General features: G+C 38.1%; 1 protein-coding gene across 5 annotated transcripts in view; it reads right to left on the bottom strand.

Moving 5' to 3' along the window:
* Positions 1-23,365, bottom strand: part of SCAI (suppressor of cancer cell invasion) — a 143,403-nt gene that overhangs the window by 60,207 nt on the left and 59,831 nt on the right. For all 5 annotated transcript variants that reach the window (XR_011506239.1, XM_044778786.2, XM_044778784.2 and 2 more), the window contains one exon: positions 8,129-8,260. Coding sequence is in view for 4 of the 5 variants with exons in the window: in XM_044778784.2 (XP_044634719.1) it covers positions 8,129-8,260 (132 nt within the window). In the remaining variant the exon portion in view is untranslated. The remainder of the gene's footprint in view (positions 1-8,128; positions 8,261-23,365) is intronic.

Raw genomic sequence — 23,365 nt, 5'->3', positions numbered from 1 at the left:
TTCTAACATTATTCTCACTTCATTACTACTGTAACTACATGCGAAAGCTATTAGAAGCAAAACACCATTCATTTTATCCATTTCTCACTCTCTGGACTATGTTTTCTTACACAGTGAGTAGAAATGAGAGCTTATTTATCATGCACATATTATAAGAAGGTATTTTCAGTCAAGACAAATACTCCATTAAGATATTCACAGCCAGGAAAATGAAAAGGCTCTGACAACTTGGATGAATGACTTAATATAAGGTGGAAAGACACGCCTTCAAGAGTAAAAAGAGAATTTACTACATCCCAAGTGAGACGCTATATAGAAAATCTGAAGCCTTTCATGCACTGCAGCGCACTTTTTCATTCTGCTCCTAGTGAGTTAAAAGGTCCAAGCGAGAGGGAACACAGGGGTTTGCTGAGGTCTTGTATGTTCTGTTTCTTTATCCAAGTTCGAGCCACTTGGATATGTTCAGTTTATAAAAAAATACACTTATATGTGTACTTCTCTGCAAGCATATTATACTTCAACAATAAGTTTAATAACCAGTTTATGAAGTGAAGAAAGAAAAAGAAGAGCTAGTCAAAAGATGAGCACGAACAGTGAAAGGAATGCCAGAATGAAGGTCTCAAGGTTAGAAGCTGCTGCTCTTCCAGCCGGATTCCCACTCACCCATTTCCCCAAGTTCCAAAGCTCGTCCAGAACCACTACCGATGTATTTCTTGTTCTCTATAACCACTGTGATCCTGTTTTCTATTCAGATCAACACATATAAGAGGCAGGGGTGTGGGGAATAGACAACCAAAAAAACCTCCTTTTAATTATTCTCAAAGAAATCTCTTCTCTATTTCAAAAGAAATGCTCAAAACTATATCAACACAGAGAGGGGTTTAATTCACGTAACTCAAAGAGCTTCTTCAGAGAGGGAATGGGAGAATAGTGTGGAGAAGAATGCCACACACCCTCCAACCCACCACTGTGAGGAACTCCAACACAGACCTACAGAACTGATAAACAGAGCTGTTCCAATCACTTTACGATCAAGGCCTAGTACCCAACGAAACACTCTCATTTATATAAACAAGCACAGAAAATACAGATACTCATCTGCACCGGACACTGGGAGAAAATCAGCCTCTCAGAGGAAAGAGACCACACAGGGCACTAAGAGCAACGGTCCCACCAAGAGTTAACGTGGTACACAGGACATAAACTTAACACACAAGTTTTGATAAAACAAGATCACCCAAAACATAATGTTTTTAAAATTTCTCTTTTTCATTTAAACATATGTCATGGGCAACTTTTCATTTATATCTCTGCCAAGATCATTTTAACAGTTCTATATTATTCCATGTGTGTATGTTTATAAAATGAATTTTCCTTAAAAATGAAAAGAAAAATGAAGAGAGTCAAAGTACTAATCTCTCAGTAAACTATAAGACTTGCACTGCCACTGGCCACATTCCTCTCAAACAAAAACCCAGAAGCATTCAGAGAATATACAAACTTTACTCGCCATAAATCTGGTTTTTTTGGTAGAAATAATTAAGGCTTGTTTAAATTGAAGAGGACCTTCACACACAACACTGAAAATAAATCCCTGGTGGATTTTCTTAACCACTCTTCTAGGTCAAAATTTCTCATTATTAGTATTGTCAAATTTTAAAACAGCACTTTAGAAAGGTATGACTCCACATCGGGGAAATAATCAATATATCAGTATAGCAAATACTGCTTTCCAGATAGCGATTTATGACATCTGCAAGTTACACATCTGCACGGACAGAATTACTGACTTCACAAATGAAGAAGGGAAATTTCAAGGCGGTGAGGCCTGTGTTTTTATCTACCGAATATTTTAGAGAATGAGAGTCAAAGAATTAATTTTTTTTATTAAGCTATAATTGACATATAACATTATATTAGTTTCAGATGTAACAAACATAATGATTCAATATTTGTATACACTGCAAAATGATCACCACAATAAGTCTAGTTAACACCCATCAGCATATATAGTTACAAATATTTTTTTCTTGTGATGAGAAATTTTAACGTCTACTTTCTTAGCAACTTTCAAATATATGATACAGTATTATTAACTATAGTCACCATGCTGTATATTACATCCCAATGACTTATTTTATAGCTGGAAGTCTGTACTTTTTAACCCACTTCACCCACTCCCCTGCCTCTTGCAACCACCAATCTGTTCTATGTAACCATAAGCCCATGGCTTTTTTTTCGGGGGGGGGGGAGGTTGTTTTTAGAGTCCACATAAAGTGAGATCATACAGTATTTGCTTTCTCTATCTGACTAATTTCACACAGCATAATGCCCTCAAGGTCCATCCATGTTGTAGCAAATGGCAAGATTTCCCTCTTTTTTTACTGCTGAAAAATATTCCATTGTATATACATGCCACGTTTTCTCTATCCACTCACTCACCAGTGGACACGCCCATCGTTTCCGTGTCTTGGCTGCTGTACATGATGCCGCAATGAACATGGGGGAGCAGACATCTTTTTGAGTTAGTGTTTTCATGTTCTTCAGATGAACGCCCAGATGTGGAATTGCTGGCTCCTATCGTAGTTCTATTTTTAATTTTTTGAGGAACTTCCATACTATTTTCCGTAGTGGTTGTACCAATTTATATTCCCACCAACAGTGCACAAGAGTTCCCTCTTCTCCACATTCTCGCCAAGACTTATTATTTCTTGTCTTTCTGTTAATAGCCATTCTAACAGGTGTGACGTGATATCTCCTCGTGGTTTTGATTTGCATTTCCCTGATTTGCATTTCCCTGATGATTAGTGATGTTGAGTATGTTTTCACGTACCTCTTGGCCATCTGCATGTCTTCTCTGGAAAAATGTCTACTCAGATTTTCTGTCCATTTTTTAATCAAGATGCTTGGTTTTGTTGTTAATGAGTTGTATGAAAAGAATTCTTGAACCCTATATAGTTTTAAATGCTCACGAACTGAACTGAAACAGGTATCCCAAGCACATTATAATGAATTTCTCCAACAGGGAATGAACAGTCTTACAGATCAGATCTCACACAACTTCTCCATGTATTAGGGTTTCCTACTATTCCCTTAGATACAATTTTACTCTGCAATTACTTTAAAAATAAATAAAATCTGTGTGATCGTTAAAATAGCGCTTTAAAACAAAGGATCAAAATGAGAACACACTTGAGCTGGTAAAATATATTTACACAACCAAAACAATATTTCAAAAAGAAGGTGAAATAAAACAATTCATTTTCAGGCAACAGGTGTTTTGGGGACTACATACTGCCATCCTATGGCCAAAGGATGAAGATGTACCCGGAAGTGGTTTACAAGCCATAGAATGCCGTGCGGAAACGGGTTGTTATTGTGACCGTTACAGGAGCTGCAGGGGGATTTCAGCCCAGTGGAGAGTCTTCAGCAGGAGACGACTTGAGCTCTGTGATTCACTTTCAGCTCAAAATCGAATTAGGGAAATAATTCCTCTTTAAGGAGAGAAACACCACTGATAAATTCAATGTGCTTCTCAGACATACTCAATGAAAAAATGTCAATTCCATTTACAAACACGTCAAAATTTCTAGTGTATGTCTTCTTTAAATATATAGAGAAGATAGTATACTGTGGGTCAAATACATAATACCTAGTTTTAAAAAAAGCAGCAGAACAAAAAATGCTGATATGAAATGACAAGATGAAACATATCTGGCATACGCTTTGAGATATTTTCTGAAAATGCTGAGAAAAAGAATAGAGATGAAAATCACAAAAGAGTAAAGAATTTAGATTGAATATTCAATCTAAGCATCACAAGTATAAACAAGGAACAAGAAAGAAAGAAAAAACTGAAGGAAATACAACAACTGGAAAAATTTTTTCTGATTAAAAAACGCCTAAGATCTCACACTATGCACAAAAATTAACTCAAAATCATTCATAGACTTAAATGTAAGAGCTAAAACCATAAAACTCTTAGAAGAAAACATAGGAGTACCTCTTGGTGACCTCAGGTTAGGCAATGATTTCTTAGCTACAACACCAAAAGCACAAATGATAAAAGAGAAGAATGACCAGTTGGATTTTCTTAAAATTCAAAGCTTTTGTGCTTCAAAGGACACCATCAAGAAAGTGAAGAGGCAGCCCAAACAAAGGGAAAGTATATACTTGCAAATCATTACATCTTACAAGAGACTTGTATCCAGAATATATGGGGGACAACTACATGTTAAAAATAAAAAGATAAATAACTCAATTTGAAAAATGATCAGGGGCCGGCCCCGTGGCCTAGTGGTTAAGTTCACACGCTCCGGTTCGGCGGCCAAGGGTTTTGCCAGTTCGAATCCTGGGCACGGACACGGCACTGCTCATCAGGCCGTGCTGAGGCAGCATCCCACATGCTACAACTAGAAGGACCCACAACTAAAAATACACAACTGTGTACTGGGGGGCTTTGGGAGAAAAAGGAAAAATAAAATCTTTAAAATTAAAAAAGAAAGATCAAAGGATTAGAATAGACATTTCTCCAACAAAGACAAAAATGGCTAAAAAGCACATGAAAAGATGTTCAACATCATTAATCATTAGGAAAATGCAAATCAAAACCACAATGAGATACCACTTCACACACACTAGGATGGCTATCATCAAAAAGACAGACAATAACAAGTGTTGGTGAGGATGTGGAGAAACTGGAATCCTCATAGACAGCTGATGGAGCCTCTGTGAAAAACAGTCTGGAAGTTCCTCAAAAGGTTAAACATGGAGTCCCATATGACCCAGCAATTTCACTCTTAGGTATATACTCAGGAGAACTGAAAACATATGTCCATAGAAAACCTTGTACACAGATGTTCACAGTAGTATTAGTCATAACAGCCAAAAAGTGCAAAATAACTAAAATGTCCATCAACTGATGATTAGATAAACAAAATGTGGTAAACTCGTACAATGGAATATAAATCTGTAATAAAAAGAACAAAGTATTGATATATATTACCACATAGATGAATCTCAAAAACATTATGCTGAGTTAAAGAAGCCAGTCACAAAAGACTGCATATTGTATGATTCCATTTATATGAAATGCCCAAAATAGGTAAATCCATACAGACAGAAAGTAGATTAGGAGTTAGAGACTGGGGTGAATGGAGAGTCACTGCTAATGGGTGTGGGGTTTCTTTTAGGGGTGATTAAAATGTTCTAAAGTTAGATGGTGGTGACAGTTGCACAATTACATAAATATATGAAATCATATAATTGTAAAATTTGGAATGGGTGAACTTCTTTTTTCCTTTTTCTCCCCCAACTGTTTAAATTGCATACTTAGACTTTTTTTTTTCCCTCCCCAAAGCCCCCTGATACACAGTTGTATATTCTTAGTTGTGGGTCCTTCTAGTTGTGGCATGTGGGATGCCGCCTCAGCATGGCTTGATGAGTGGTGCCATGTCCGCACCCAGGATCCAAACTGGTGAAACCCTGGGCTGCCGCAGCAGAGCACACGAACTTAACCACTCGGCCACGGGGCCAGCCCCCATGGAATGGGTGAATTTTTATTGTATGAAATATAGCTCCATAAATCAGAGCGGGAGGAGGAAGGGAAGGAGGAGAAGAAGAAGGAGTCAGAATTATAACTGTGATAATGTTTTAAGAGTTGATAATAAAGGAGTTTGGGAGCCAAATGCCAGAAGCTACTGTAGGGATTTTCATGCAAAATTTTAAATGCTGGGCCAGCCCAGTGGTACAGAGGTTAAGTTCACATGTTCTGCTTTGGTGGCCCGGGCTTCGCAGGTTCAGATCCCGAGTGTGGACAGTATCCCACATATAAAATGGAAGAAGATGAGCACAGACGTTAGCTCAGGGCCAGTCTTCCTCAGCAAAAAGAGGAGGATTGGTAGCAGACGATAACTCAGGGCTAGTCTTCCGCAAAAAAAGAAATTTAAATGCTTTCTTAGTCTTTAAGTCTACCATCAATTTAACCTTTTTATTTGCCGTAATTTTAACAGGCACACGAAGATGTGTGGGAAATTTGCTTAAGAGAGATGCTAAATCTGAGGCTAGCAGTGAGTAGAAGGCGGCCATGGGTTTGTATTCTCATAATTTCTTCAGAGTATTTGAGGGCAGGGACTGTTCCTTTTATCTTTGAACTATCTGTACTCAATACAGAATGTGGCACATACTGAGGGCCAAGTAAATACTGAATAAATAAGATATACCTGGATATTACTGGAGAACAAAGAAAAGAAGTCTAAATATGCGGGGCCGGCCCCGTGGCCGAGTGGTTAAGTTCATGTGCTCCGCTGCAGGCGGCCCAGTGTTCTGTCAGTTCGAATTCTGGGCGTGGACATGGTACCACTTGTCAAGCCACGCTGAGGTGGCGTCCCACATGCCACAACTAGAAGGACCCACAACGAAGAATATACAACTATGTCTTGGGGGGCTTTGGGGAGGGGAAAAAGAAAAAGTCTAAGTATGCAATTTAAATGGTTTACAACAGTCTAGGGAAAAAAAGACAAAATCTCGGCATTCTGGGGTCATTTTTTGAATTATAATAGTGAAAGAAAACAATTCTTTAAAAAGATGCAATTAATCTATAAAGCAAAAGAAAAAGCCGATCTCAAAGATATCTGTGTAGCACAAATCAGGAAGCAGCAGACTGCAGGAGTAAGAACACTGTCTTTGGAATCCTGCATTCAACAAATGTTTATGAAGCACCCGCAATGCGCAAGACCGTGGCTTAGGTACTAAAGAAACAGCGACAAGCACAGCCCTGCTCTTAGGGGCATTTCACTTTAACGTAGGAAGACAGCATAAGCAAACATCAGATCATTTGAAAGAGTGATGAGTTTTATGAAGAAAATGGAATGAATAGAGGGCTAAGAGAGTGACTGACAGCACAGCTTTAGAAAGGGCGGTCATGGAGGATTCATTTGATGACCTGTATTATTTTTATAATAGTAAACTTTTTAAAAAAGATATATTAACCTCTTTAAAAATAAACTGTCAACACCGTTCAGAACCTAGCGATGTACAATACAATTACAAAACATATGAGAATACAATTTTAAAACATGAGAGAAAGACTGCATTTTTTTTTTTTAAGATTTTCTTGTTTTCCTTTGTCTCCCCAAAGCCCCTCGGTACATAGTTGTATATTCTTAGTTGTGGGTCCCTCTAGTTGTGGCATGTGGGACGCTGCCTCAGCGTGGCCCAACGAGCAGCGCCATGTCTGCGCCCAGGACCTAAACCAAGGAAACACTGGGCTGCCTGCAGCAGAGCGCAGGAACCTAACCACTCAACCACAGGGCCAGCCCCAAAGACTGCATTTTTACCCAGAAATAAACTGTAAATTAAAAATAACTTACTATCTTGACAATAATTCACTCCTACACAAAATTTGAAAAATTAAACCTATTTATCCTTAGTATTTTACCTATTGCATGAATGTATTTATGACTGAAACTAAACTAAGGAAGCTTTAGGGCTGAAGTCAATATCCTAAGAATCTCAAGAACTGAAATACCAGCTAAATCATTTAAATAAAACAAAATGGTACAAAATTATTACCTACCACACACAAGAATACAAAATCAAAGACACATTTTGGCAAAAGTATATATAGCATTGCTACCAGTTCGCTCAGGACACGCACAACTAAAGTAAAAATAACACTGTCTAGAACACTCCATCATTCCTTTAGTCAACAGATAATTTATCCTAAGAAAAAGAAAAAGAGAATAAAAGAAACTAGCACACAAGTGTACAAAAAAGCAACAGGAGCGAGGCCCCACATTCTCTTGCACATGCATTCCTAGTCTCCCTAGTGCTCAATACCCCAGTGTGTAAAATCAGATGTAAATAGGGTATAATGTGGAATAATATATATAAAACCATCTAACAAAATAGCTCTTCCCAACTTGAGTAAAACCATATGTCATCCTCTTTTCCTATTGTTTTTTCATCTGAGAATGAAGAAACTGGGTCAAAGAAAAAAAGGATGATGGCTTCTAGCAGAGATATTTATATAATATTCTATCCATAACATTCAGAAACTTACCACACATCAGCCAAGGGGGTAAATACAGAACTAGAGAAAAGTTTAAGGCATCAAGAGTCCACTAACCTTAACCCATTGAACAGCTGCTTAGATTTATCCAGAAGATAACAAAAATCTGTAACTGTTTTCCTCTCTCCCTGTGGGATGTCATCTTCAGCACCTCCAGAGGACATGATTTCTTTAAGAGCAAATTCAGTCCTGTAAGAAAACATGTGTCCATTTACCAAGTAGGAGAAAATAAAAAGAGAAATAGACCTTAGTCATATCATCTGATAGCATTTTTCCAAGATGGATAGGGAATTATTCTGATCACAATCAAATCATCAAAATAATTTAAACGTAAGATGATATGGGAGAATAGACAATTTCATATTGTCAGTGGGACTGAAAATTGGTACATCCAAATTGGAAAGAAATTTTTATCAGATTCTCTTATCCAATAGACAGTATTTGAATGCCTATCATGTTCCAGGCACTCCTCTACATGGTTAAGAATCAAACACATTGATCTTTTTAACCTATTTATCTATTTGATCCACTCTGTAAATCCATCCTGGAAAATGATCCTACAAATGGAAAACACTTTATCCATAAAGATATTTATTTCAGTATCGTAATATTTAAAAATTGCTAACAACCTAAAAGAACCAAAAGAAGGTAATGGTTAAGTACTTCACAGAACACTGACGACTGCATTCTACCCTATCTCTAACTTAGAATTACATTAAGATGATAAGGCAATAATATGGGGACACAGTATAAAAGGGATATAAAAATCACACACATATTTTAAAGCTATATTTTATCGAATCCAAACTATCTTCCTGTGTAATCAATCATGTCAATCAGCCATTAAAAAAAAAGCAAGTTGCTGGACAGTATACAGTATACTATAAACTTACATTAAACAAAAAAAATTCATTTGTGTGTACACATGGACAGAAATCCCTGGGACAACATAGGGAAATTTAGTCCCAGTGTAGGGTGAAAAACTAGGCAGAAGAGACAAGGGCCAGATACCAGAGATGGGAGTTAGGGTGTGTTGTAGTTATTTTGGTAAATATTTTTCTCTTCAACATTGTCTTGAACAGGCAATTGCAGGTGCAAGGCAGGAAAACTGTCAGCAAGACTAGAACTGTCAAGGGGCTCTGGGGTAACACATGGGTGGCACTGGAGCCAGCCGGTGAGGAAGAGGTTTCCAACATGCATGCAAGGCACTGGGTGGTCCCTGCATGTTCACTTGGTCCCGCTTCCCACCATCTCTTTCCGCACTCCATGATGGACTAGGGTTTTTAACAGAGGGAAACAGACCTTGAGAAGCCTTGAGCCTGGGAAGGGGTTTCACATGGTACTGACCCTCGTAAGTCCTCTCCCCATCCAACCCCCACCTTGATTCTCTAAACCCAGCAGGGGAGGCACAAACCCGACTACAGCTTTCTCCACCTTGCCTCATGTACCTCATGTGCCAAGGTGGCTCATAGCCCCAGGGCAGAGGAGTTGACAGGAGAAAAAGAGAAAAGTTTAAAATAAACAAATTCAATAAGGAAGGATATTAGAAATAAAGCAGGAAGAAAACGCCATAATGAAGCAAATAAAAATCTGAGTATGAAGAATATAATCATTGAAATAAATCTAATAGGTGGATGGATTGAAGAGCAGAAAGGATACAGCTAAGCAAATTAATAAGCTAAAATATCAGTCTTCCAAAAGAGTACTTTTAAAGTACTCTCCCAAAAGACATGAGAAAGAGAGAAAATACACAAAGGAAAACTCAAGACATACAGAACAGAGAAGGGAAGGAAATCAACATCCACATAATAGCATACATAGAAGGAGAGAAAAAAATACGTAAGGGTGATGAAATATTTGCAGAAATAAACTTCTGTAAACTTCCCAGAATTAGAGAAAATGTAAGACCTCAAACTAAACGGCTCAAAGGACATCAAAAAGAGAAAGAATCCCCTAGCTAGAAACATTAAAGTGAAACTGAAGACTTCCAGAGAAGGCCTCCCCCGCTCCTGAGCAACCAGTCCTGCAGTCACAGTCACAGAGGGCACCCTGCACGGGCACCAGAGCGCCAAATGGGAGCAGCCCGGCCACGCCCACACAAAGGGCCAGCTTGCTCTGGATGCTGGAGCTCGAGTGAGGTGAGGAGGGCATCTTGAGCGAGGAGAACTGGCAGGAGTGAGAGCCTCAGCAGGGTGGGGAGGGCATCTCCACATGGAAGGGTTCAGAGGCAGCAATAGGAGATTTGTCATATCTAGGAGGATTCATCAAATAAGAAAATTTATTAAGGACACTGGGACCCAGCTCTCTCTGTACAAGAGGGAGACACAAACAAGGAAAGGAAAAAGGTTAGAATGAACCCTGTGCATTGAAACTGGAGGTACGATGAACTAATGGATTTTTAAAATATAGACATAAATGTGTCAGAGATGTGTGTGTATACATAAGCACATACATACATACTCCCTAGCTCTGTAAATCTGTCTACTGAGCAGGCCTTGGAGCAGTGACCACGTCCACTCTCCAAGGGTATGAACAGACCTAGCACTCAAATCTTGGCTTCTAATACCATTCTCCAATAAAGGGAACCAGAACTCCTTGGAGAATTGTAACTAGCTAATTACAGCACTGGGGCAGAAAAAGTGCAAGATGAATATGGAATATCCTGTGCCAGGGAGCAAGAAAGTGCTCAAAGAATGAGACAGACATGTCAAAGAGACGTAGGACCTAAGTGTCTATTAATAGATGAATGATAAAGAAAATGTGCTATATATACACAGTGGAATATTATTCAGTCATAAAAAGGGGGAAATCCTGCCATCTGCAGCACAGACCTTGAGGGCATTGTGCAAAGTGAAATAAGCCAGACAGTAACTTACATGTGGAATCTAAAAAAAAACCAAACTCATAGAAACAGAACAGATTGGTGGTTGCTGGAGGTGGGGATGAGGCTTGGCAGAAAAGAATGAAGGTGGCCAAAGAGTACAAACTTCTAGTTATAAGATAAATAAATTCTGGGGATGTAATGTACAGGATGGGGACTACAGTTAACAACACTGTATTGTATATTTGAAAGTTGCTAAGAAAGCAGATCTTAAAAGTTCTCATCATAAGAAAAAAAATTCTTAACTATGTGAAATGATGGATGTTAACTAAACTTATTGTGGTAATCATTTTGCAATATATACATACGTCAAATCATTATGTTGTACACCTAAAACCAACATAATGTTATATGTCAATGATATCTCAATAAAACTGGAAAAAAATAAAATTAAGCATCAAAAAAAAAAAGGACATAAGCCCAGCCTGAAGCTTCCACTGACCAAAGTGGAGATAATTTCAGCATCAAAACAAATAATACTAGTAAAATGGTTACGTTCTTAATTTGAATAAATGGTTCTTATTTTGAATAAATATTTTTGAAACAATACTGACATGAATAAATAATGAATAAATGCAAAGTTTGATAGTGAATGGGAGAGTTTCAGAGTACTTCCCTACAAAATACACATTAATTCCAAAAGGAAAAAATAACTTTGCAGCAGTAAAACCTGGCGGACACCACCTTGACCAAGTGATCAAAGTGAACAGCATAAGCAGTCGGACAAATCACAGTCCTGGACCACCTGACAGGATGCAATGAGAGGTGACGTTCCTGCCGGAGAGCCCTAACTTGAGTCTAATCACGAGGAAACAGACAAAACCAAATTGGGAGATGTTCTACAAAATAACCAACCTGAAATCTCCAAAAATGTCAAGGTCAAAAATGTCAAGGATGCTCCTCCAAAGAAAAGGGAAGATGGAGGTGCAATGCCTGGTTCTGAGCGGGACCTTTCTGCTGTAAAGGACATCACTGGGACAACTGGTAAAGCCTGAACGGGATCTGAGAACTAAATAGTAGCAATGTACCAATGTTAATAAGAAAAAAAAAATTAAACCTCACCAGTAATCAACAAAATACAAACCAAATACAACAAAGCTAGCACATTAAAAATACACTAAGTACAGCAGTTGAATATGCACTGAAATGAGCAACTTTTTAGGGGCAGTGTAAATTAGTTCAGACCTGTGAGATTCACTGTATGCATCGGGGGATATATTCATTTTATCAGACCCAGCAATTACACTTCTGGAAATTTATCTTAAGGAACATGTTAACTATCATTACTGATAAATTGCTCATAACACCAGGAAGTGGTGAGGAACCGCTAGCCAGTCCCATCTACCCCTATCACACAATGACCTATTCTCCAAACACAGTGAAATACCTGCAAATCTCTGAACATATTCTACTCTTACATAACATAACAACTTTACACATTATTCTCTTCATCTATTTCTTTCACCTGGTGAAGTGATATTCGTAGTTTGAGATATTATTCAAATGACACCTTTTCAGTAAAACTTTCCTTGAAAATCTAATCTCTCCCTGGCACTTACATATGATCAAATCAGTAGAGGCTTCTTCAGTGACTCCATAAACAGTTATACACACAACAATTATTTGTTTAAGAAAAAAAAGTCTGTCTCACCCTCTAGAACTACACTGTCCATGACTGTAGCCATTAGCCACAGGTGGCTACTTAGCACTTGAAACATGGCTACTCTTAATTGAGATGTGTTGTGAATATAAAATACACCAAATTTAGAAGACTTAGTATGAAAAAAAGATGTAAAAATCTATTGTTACACGCTCAAATAATATTTTGGTTATTTAGTTAAATAAAATATATTATTAAAATTAATTTGATCTGTTTTTTACTTTTGTTTTTTTAAAAGATTTTATTTTTTCCTTTTTCTCCCCAAAGTCCCCCAGTACATAGCTGTATATTCTTTGTTGTGGGTCCTTCTAGTTGTGGCATGTGGGACGCTGCCTCAGCGTGGCCTGATGAGCAGTGCCATGTCCGTGCCCAGGATTCGAACCAACGAAACACTGGGCCGCCTGCAGCGGAGCGCACAGACTTAACCACTTGGCCACAGGGGCAGCCCCTGTTTTTTACTTTTTAACGTGGCTACTAGAAAATTTAAAATTACACGTGACTCGATTATATTTTTATTGAACAGATATAAAACTGTCATTATTCATAGATGACATGAGCCTTTCCATAGAAATTTCAGAAGAACCTACAGATAAATTATTAGAATTAATCAGTGAGTTTTAGCAAAGTTGCTAGAGATAAGGTGCATATAAAAAGATCAACTGTATTTCTATATCCCCAAGAACAAATAATTAGAAAGTAAAGCTAAAAAAACTATATCATTTACAACAGCACCAAGTAATATCAAGTAACTAGGAATAAATATAATGCAGATGTGCAAGACCTCATCACAGAAAACTGTAAAACCCTAAGAGATAAATTAAAGAAGACTTGTAGAAAATTAAGAATATGCCATGTTTTTTTACTGGAAGCCTCAAAATTATAAAGACCTCAATTCTCCCTAAATTGGTCAATATATTCAATGTAACAAAAATCTCAATAGATTTGTTTGTAGAAATGGACAAGTTGATCCTATAATTTACATGGAAATGCAAAGAGCCAAAGCAGCTAAAACAATCTTGAAGAAGAGTAAGATGGGAGGACTTACTCCACTGGATCTCAAGACTTTTTTAAGCTTTAGGATTGAAGACTGTGGTATTGGTGTAGAAGAGAAAAACGGACCAACACAACAGAATGGAGAGTTGAGAAATAACCCACATGTATATGGACATGATTTACGACAACGGTGGCAGTGTAAAGCAATGAAGAAAAATGGTTTTATCAAAAATAAAAAAGAAAGAAAGAGAAAGAAAAAGAGCCAAGGCTGAGTCAACTAGATAGCTAAATTAAAAGAAAAAACACGAATCCTGATTCCTACATAGACGACACACAAAAATAAATTCTAGGTAGACTTCAGATGTAAATGTAAAAGGTAAAATAAAATAGTTCTTAGATGATAATATAGGAGGCTATCTTCATGACCCTGAGGTAAAAAAATGATTTCTTAAACAGGTCTCCAAAGTACTCTTCATAAAGGAGAAACTAGACCATTTTAAAAACCAAGTATTATGTTCATTAAAAGACACCATTAAGAAAGTGAAAAGACAAGCCATACAGCAAAAGAAGATATTTGCAATATATATTTTTGACAAAGGACTTGTAACCAAAATAAATGAAGAACTACAGATCAGTAAGAAAAAAACAATCTCATAAAAAGAGGGAGTAGGCAAAAGGAGGCAGCTAAATGAAAGGATGCTAAGTTCCATTAGTCATCAGAGAAATGCAAACCAAAATGATGGGGCCAACCCAGTGGGGCAGCAGTTAAGTTCACGTGCTCTGCTTCCGTGGCCCAGGGTTCACCGGTTTCGATCCCAGGTGTGGACCTATGCACTGTTTATCAAGCCATGCTGTAGCAGGTGTCTCACATATAAAATAGAGAAGATGGGCATGGATGTTAGCTCAAGGCCAATCTTCCTCAGCAAAAAGAGGAGGATTGGTGGTGGATGTTAGCTCAGGGCTAATCTTCCTCAAAAAAAAAAAAGCCAAAATGAGATACTATGAAATGCCTACCAGACTATCCCAAAGATTAAAAAACCCAACAATCCCAAGTGTTGGAAGAATGTGTAGCAACAGGAACTACTAGAAAACTATTTAGCAGTATCTACTAAAACATACCCTTTGGATTCAGCAACTAGTTATATACCAACAGATATGCAACATGTACGCACCAAAAGACATTTACAAGAATGTTCATAGAAGTAAAATTTGTAATTGCCAAAATCTGGAAGCAATAAAGTATCTAACAATAATGAAATGGATACATAAGTGGAATACTGTAGTGTAATGAAAATGAACACACTACAGCCCCCTGCAACAACAGGGACAAACTCAACATAATGTTGAGCAAAACAAAGCAGACACAAAAGAATACATGCCATGATTCCAATACATAAAGTACAAAACAGATAAAACTGAATTACGGTATTTGATAGATTCATCAAGATAGTGGTTACTTTTAGGGAGGAGGCAAGAAATAAGAGGGATGCTAGCAATATTGTATTTCTTGACCTGGGGTTAATACTGCAAAAATTTATTGACCTACACATTTATTATCTATACATTTTTCTGATTGTGTTATTCCTGAATAAAAACAGTTGAAAAACAGAAAGGAAAAACGAAGAGGGAGGAAAAATACCAAACCCTGATGATTTTACAAATAAATTTTACCAAACATTTAAAAGACACAAAACATTGACTATACTTTCCTCCCAACATTCATTTTAATAAAGCTAACACAGCCTTGACATCAAAACCATAGACAGGCAATACAAAAAAGCAAAACTACAAGCCAAAGTCCATATTATATAAATAGTTGTTATGGTATCAAATGTTGGTAATATTAATAGATCATGGATAATTGAAATTTTAATATAAGGCAGCAAACACAATCTCACTTGTTTACTAAAAAATAAATGGTAAATTAAGATGTATGAATGAAATATATACGTACCTATCTATATCAATTATGTGGGAAAAATAGTTGTGTGAATCTATAAGCAAGGTCAGATCTATAGATATTTATGGGAAGCATATTTGTAAGCATAGCACATGGGTAAGAATAGAAGTAGAGAGACTAGTTACGTCAGCGACATGGCAGAGTGAGCTCACCCCCGGGACTCTCTCCCCTCCAAATTACAACCAAAAGGAGCAACTGTTTTTCAACCAAAAGATCCTAATAAGATAGAGATTGTCAGAGACCCACAGCAGCCAAATGACAGAGCGTAGAGAGGCTGGAGCCGCCCTCGGAGGAGCTGGAACCAGGTAGGAGAGAACTTTGCTCCCTGCCCTAGAGACTGGGATCGCTGCTGTGGGTGCGGGAAGGAGCTGGGGAGGGGCCACGCATCCGCGGGATCGTCCAGGACTCCCACCACCTGAGCAGCAGAAACCCTCTAACAGGGGAAAGCTTTCGCGTGGGGAAGCCCCAGCAAGCCAGGGCCCCGGGAAACCAGAGAGTGAGAGCTGAAGAGAATCCAGGTCTGCGCAGGAGAGAAAGTGCCCATCCTCCCCCAAACTGCACTGCGCGCCACCATCACAGCTGAAGGCGGAGGGTTCAGAATGTGTGGCTCTCGACCTCCATCTAGTGGCGACAGGATGTAACTGCAACTGAAAATAGTATTATGTGCAAAAACCGCTCCTCTACCATCCAGCAATTTATAAAAGCTCCAGTCCACAAGGAAAAGAATAAAAATACAGAAGTATGTCCTGAGGACTTGGAAATAGGTAAACTAAGTGACAATGAATTCAGAATAGCTATCATCAAAAAATTCAATGAGGTACAGGGAAATATAGAGAAACAAGTCAACGAGTCTGGAATTACTTCACAAAAGAGATTGAAACTATAAAGAAGAATCAATAAGAAATACTAGAGATGAAAAACACAATGGATCAGATAAAACAGAATACAGATTCCCTGAATGCCCGTGTAGACACCATAGAGGAGCAAATTAGCATAATCGAAGATAGGCTGAATGGTTCCAGAGAAAGAAAGAGAACTAAGAATTTTTTTAAAAAATGAAGAAAATCTCCGAGAAATAGCAGATTCAATGAGAAAATACAACTTAGGAATCATCGGAATTCCTGAGGGCGTGGAAAAGGAAAATGGAGCAGAAAGTGTGCTCAACGAAATAATAGAAGAGAACTTCCCAAATCTAGGGACTGAGAGAGAAATGTGTGTGGAGGAAGATTTCAGATCTCCTAGATTTGTCAATGTAAAAAGAGCTACTGCAAGGCATATAGTAGTAAAAATGGCAAAAATGAATGACAAAGAAAAAATACTCAGGGCAGCAAGGCAGAAGAAAATAACCTACAAAGGAACCCCTATCAGACTTTCAGCAGATTTCTCTACAGAAATCTTACAAGCTAGCAGAGATTGGAAGGACATATTCAAAACCTTAAAGGATAAAAATGTTCAGCCAAGAATACTCTATCCAGCAAAAATATCCTTCAGAGGGAGAAAATAAATCATTTCCAGACAAACAAAAGCTAAGGGAATTCGTAGCCACAAGACCTCCACTACAAGAAATCCTCAAGAAGGTCCTCATACCTGAAAATAGAAAAAAAGGGAGAAAGGGGTCACAAAACACAGAGTAGAGAGACAAACAGATAGAATCGGAATAGGATAGCAAATATTCAACTATAGCATTAGGATAAAGGGAAGGAATCCACCAAAGCAAAGACAATCCTATCACTCTAACCACAAACTCACAACACAAGTTGGAATAAGAGAGGAAAATAATAATTTAGGAGGGGAAGAGGAAAGGGACTGAATCAGTTTAGGCTAAGGAAGTAAGAGACCACCAGTAAATGGACTATGTTATACACGAGATTCTGAATACAAACTTCAGAGTAGCCACTAAACTAAAAAACAGAACAGAGACACAAAACATAAATAAGGAAAAATCTAAGAAACCCAGCATAAGAAATTGCAGTATTAAATGGGTAGGCTAAAACACACAGGACAAGAAACAAAGGAAATGCAGGAAAACCAGAAAGCAAGTGACAGAATGACAGCATTAAGCCCTCAGGCATCAATAATCACCCTCAATGTAAATGGATTGAACTCTCCAATAAAAAGACACAGAGTGGCAAAATGAATTAAAGAACAAGACCCAACAATTTGTTGCCTCCAGGAAACACACCTCAGCTCCAAGGACAAACACAGGCTCAGAGTGAAGGGGTGGAAGACAATACTCCAAGCTAATAGCAAACAAAAGAAAGCAGGTGTCACAATAGTTATATCAGACAAAACAGATTTCAAGATAAGGCAGGTAAAGAGAGACATACAAGGCCAATATATAATGATCAAAGGGACATTTTGTCAAGAAGAAATAACGCTTATAAATATCTATGCACCCAACACAGGAGCACCAATGTTCATAAAGCAACTATTAACAAACCTAAAAGAAGATATCAAAAATAACACAATAATAGTAGGGGACCTCAACACTCCACTCACATCAATGGACAGATCACCCAGACAGAAAATCAACAAGGAAACAGTGGAGTTAAATGAAAAGATAAAACAGTTGGACTTAATAGACATATATAGAACACTTCATCCAAAAACAACAGAATACACATTCTTCTCAAGTGTGCATGGAACATTCTCAAGGATAGACCATATGTTGGGAAACAAGGCAAGCCTCTACAAATTTAAAAAAATTGAAATAATAACAAGCACCTTCTCTGATCATAATGCTATGAAGCTAGAAATTAATTACAAGAAAAAAGCTGAGAAAGGCTGAAGACTAAACAATATTCTATTGAACAAGCAATGGATCATTGAAGAAATTAAAGAAGAAATAAAAAAATACCTGGAGACAAATGAAAATGATAAGATGCCATACCAATGATACAGCAAAAGCTGTATTAAGAGGAAAATTCATTGCAATGCAGGCACATCTTAACAAACAAGAAAAATCCCAAGTAAGCAATCTTAAACCACACCTAACTGAATTAGAGAAAGAATACCAAACAAAGCCCAAACTCAGCAGAAAGAGAGAAATAATAAAAATCAGAGCAGAAATAAATGCTATTGAAACAAAAAAGGCAGTAGAAAGGATCAATGAAACAAAGAGCTGGTTCTTTGAGAAGATAAATAAAATTGACTAACTCCTAGCCAGACTTACAAAGAAAAAAAGAGAGAGAGTGCAAATAAACAAAATCAGAAGTGAAAGAGGAGAAATAACAACAGACTCCACAGAAATACAATGGATTATAAGAGAATACTATGAAAAACTATATGCCAACAAAATGGATAACCTAGAGGAAATGGATAAATTCTTGGACTCCTACAATCTCCCAAAGCTTAGTCAAGAAGAAGCAGACAATTTGAACAGACCAATCACAAGGAAAGAGATTGAAACAGCAATCAAAAGCATCCCAAAGAATAAAACCCCAGGACCAGATGGCTTTCCTGGGGAATTCTACCAAACTTTCAGAGAGGATTTAATACCTATCCTTTTCAGGCTATTCCACAAAATTAGGGAGGATGGAACACTTCGTAATACATTCTATGAGGCCAACATCACGCTAATACAAAAGCCTGACAAGGACAGCATGAAAAAGGAGAACTACAGGCCAATACTTCTGATGAACATAGATGCAAAAATTCTCAACAATGGGGCTGGCCCTGTGGCCAAGTGGTTAAGTTCGCGCACTCCGCTGCAGGCGGCCCAGTGTTTCGTTGGTTCGAATCCTGGGCGCGGACATGGCACTGCTCATCAAGCCACGCTGAGGCAGCGTCCCACGTGCCACAACTAGAAGGACCCACAACGAAGAATATACAACTATGTACCAGGGGGCTTTGGGAAGAAAAAGGAAAAATAAAAAAATCTTAAAAAAAAAAAAAATTTCTCAACAAAATTTTGGCAACCCAAATTCAGCAATTCATCAAAAGGATCATACATCATGATCAAGTGGGATTCATACCAGGGACACAGGGATGGTTCAACATCTGCAAATCAATCAATGTGATACACCACATCAACAAATTGAGGAATAAAAACCACATGATCATCTCAATGGATGCAGAGAAAGCATTTGACAAGATCCAACAGCCATTTATGATAAAAACTCTGAAGAAAACGGGCATAGAAGGGAACTACCTCAACATAATAAAGGCCATATACGACAAACCCACAGGCAACATCATACTCAGTGGGCAAAAACTGAGCACCATCCCCCTGAAAACAGGAATGAGACAAGGATGCCCTCTATCACCACTCTTATTTAACATAGTACTGGAGGTTTTGGCCAGAGCAATCAGGCAAGAAAAGGAAATAAAAGGAACCCAAATAGGGAGGGAAGAAGTAAAACTCTCGCTGTTTGCAGACGACATGATCTTATATATAGAAAACCCCAAAGAATCCATTAGAAAACCTTTAGAAGTAATCAACACCCACAGCATAGTTGCAGGGTACAAAATCAACTTACAAAAATCAGTTGCATTTCTATACTCTAATAACGAACTAACAGAAAAAGAACTCAAGAACACAATGCCATTCACAATCGCAACAAAAGGAATAAAATACCTCGGGGCGAACTTAACTAAGGAAGTGAAAGACCTATATAATGAAAATTACAAGGCTTTTCTGAAAGAAATGGATGACGACATAGAGATGGAAAGACATTCTATGTACATGGATTGGAAGAATAAACATAGTTAAAATGTCCATTCTACCTAAAGCAATCTACAGATTCAACGCCGTCCCAATCAGAAGCCCAATGACATTCTTCACAGAAATAGAACAAAGAATCCTAAAATTCATATGGGGCAACAAAAGACCCCGAATTGCTAAAGCAATCCTGAGAAAAAAGAACACAGCTGGAGGCATCACAATCCCTGCCTTCAAAACATACTACAAAGCTACAGTAATCAAAACAGCATGGTACTGGTACAAAAACAGGTGCACAGATCAATGGAACAGAATTGAAAGCCCAGAAACAAAACCATACATCTATGGACAGCTAATCTTCGACAAAGGAGCTGAGGGCATACATTGGAGAAAAGAAAGTCTTTTCAACAAATGGTGCTGGGAAAACTGGAAAGCAACATGTAAAGGAATGAAAATTGACCATTCTTTTTCACCATTCACCAAAATAAACTCAAAATGGATCAAAGACCTAAAGGTGAGAGCTGAAACCATAAGCCTTCTAGAAGAAAATGTAGGCAGTACACTCTTTGACATCAGCATTAAAAGGATCTTTTCGGACACCATGTCTTCTCAGACAAGGGAAACAACAGAAAGAATAAACAAATGGGACTTCATCAGACTAAAGAGCTTCTTCAAGGCAAAGGAAAATAGGATTGAAACAAAAAAACTACCCACTAACTGGGAAAAAAAATTGCAAGTCATACATCTGACAAAGGCTTAATAGCCATAATATATAAAGAACTCACACAACTCAACAACAAAAAATCAAACAACCCGATCAAAAAATGGGCAGGAGACACGAACAGACATTTCTCCAAAGAAGATATACAGATGGCCAACAGGCAAATGAAAAGATGATCATCGCTGATCATCAGGGAAATGCAAATCAAAACTACACTAAGATATCACCTTACACCCATTACAATGACAAAAATAACTAAAAGAAATAGTAACAAATGTTGGAGAGGTTGTGGAGAAAAAGGAACCCTCATACACTGCTGGTGGGAATGCAAACTGGTGCAGCCACTATGGAAAACAGTATGGAGATTCCTCAAAAAATTAAAAATAGAACTACCATATGATCCAGCTATCCCACTACTGGGTATCTATCCAAAGAGCTTGAAGTCAGCAATTCCAAAAGTCCCATGCACCCCAATGTTCACTGGAGCATTACTTACAATAGCCAAGACGTGGAAGCAACCTAAGTGCCCATCAACAGATGATTGGATAAAGAAGATGTGGTATACATACACAATGGAATACTACTCAGCCGTAAAAAAGAACAAAATCGTCTCATTTGCAACAACATGGATGGACCTTGAGGGAATTATGTTAAGTGAAATAAGCCAGATAGAGAAGGACAATCTCTGTATGACTCCACTCATATAAGGAACTTAAAAATGTGGACAAAGAGAACAGATTAGTGGCTATCAGGGGAAAGGTGGGGTGGGGGGGGCACAAAGGGTGAAGGGTTGCACCTACAACACGACTGACAGACAATAATGTACAACTGAAATTTCACACGATTGTAAACTCTCATTAACTCAACAAAAATTAAATAAATAAACAAACCCCTATTCACTCTGAAAAAAAAAAAAGAATAGAAGTAGACAGAAAGAAAAGGACATACATTGTTGTGGGTTGAATTGTGTCCCTCCCCTCCCACCCCCCACAAAATATGTTGAAGTCCTAACCCCTTGTCCCTGTGAATGTGACCTTATTTGGAAATAGGGTATCTGCAGATGTAATTAAGAAGTAAGTTAACACGGGGTCACACTGAAATGCAGTGAGTCCTTAATCCAACGTGGCCAGTGTCCTTATAAGCCGAGAAGAGACGCAGAGACAGACACACATAGAGAGAAGAACATCTTGGGAAGACACACAGAGGGAACACAGCCATATGAAGAAGGAGACAGACATTGGAATCATGCAGCTGTAAGCCAAGGAATGCCAAGGATTGCTGGCAACCACCAAAAGCTAGGGAAGAGACACGGAACAGATTCTCCCTCTGAGCTTCTATACGGGAATCAACTCTGCCAACACCTTGATTTTGGACTTCTGGCCTCCTAAGTGTGGGAGCACCAATCTGGTTGTTTTCAGCCGCTGTTTGTGGTAATCTGTTACGGCAGCCCTAGGAAACCAATCTACAGACGGCAGAGTCCCAACACAGGTTACCAGATGGGCACACAAGCAAAGGAGCAACGAGTGGGCACAACTGCTCAAAGACTTGTTCTGCTCGATATAGAGCATCTGGCAAATCACTGACCTGTCTTGCTGACAACTCCTTTCTACAGGAAGTCTTTTGACAAAGCAACAACAGAAACTGGTACTCTGGATTCGATCCTGAGTAAGTGGTTGGCAATCCGAAAGTATGAAAGAAACCTGGAGAGACTATGATACAAGGGTGTATTACGTTCTATCAGGGAGCACAATGCAGAGTCTTACGGCAGTGGGAAGGGCCTGGACCAGGACAGAAGCCAAGCGTTCCTGGTCCCGACACTTCCTAGTTACGTGATGGTAAACAACAAAACAACCTGAGCCAACACTCTGAGTTGCAGGTTTTTAATTCACAAACAAGTAATTTACACTTGTCCTGCCTGTCTCAGGTAACTGTTGTGAAGACAGAACAAGATTTAGGTGTGAAAGAAGTCTGAAAACACTATAAAATGCATAATATCACCACCATTATTACTCTGCAGTTTAGTGATGTTTCAAAAATACAGGGAATGGCTCTGTGATCAGAAAAGGGAAACAGGCTGAGAAAAGAAGTACATAGGAAATGAAACCAAAATATAATAAAAATTAATTCTGACAAAGAAGAGAAGGTATTTATAGAAATCACATAGTTGAAAAGAGATCATTTTGTTATGCACTCGGATTTTTTACAAGTAATGTAAAGAGACAGAACGGCTGTATAATTAAGCGTCAACATAAGAAAGTGTCACACATGTTTTCTCAGCTATAAAAATGGAATATTAATAACAGATACCTCATAACGCTACTGGACAATAAAATGAGCTAATGAATGTAAAATTTCCCTGTAAATTATTCTAAAATTATTAGTTGTAAAACTGTTTTAGATGCACTCAAAAACGCATAAA

This window comes from Equus asinus, chromosome 10, assembly GCF_041296235.1.
Source record: "Equus asinus isolate D_3611 breed Donkey chromosome 10, EquAss-T2T_v2, whole genome shotgun sequence".
Taxonomy (NCBI): Eukaryota; Metazoa; Chordata; class Mammalia; order Perissodactyla; family Equidae; genus Equus; species Equus asinus.
This window is presented reverse-complemented; position numbering and strand designations above follow the sequence as displayed.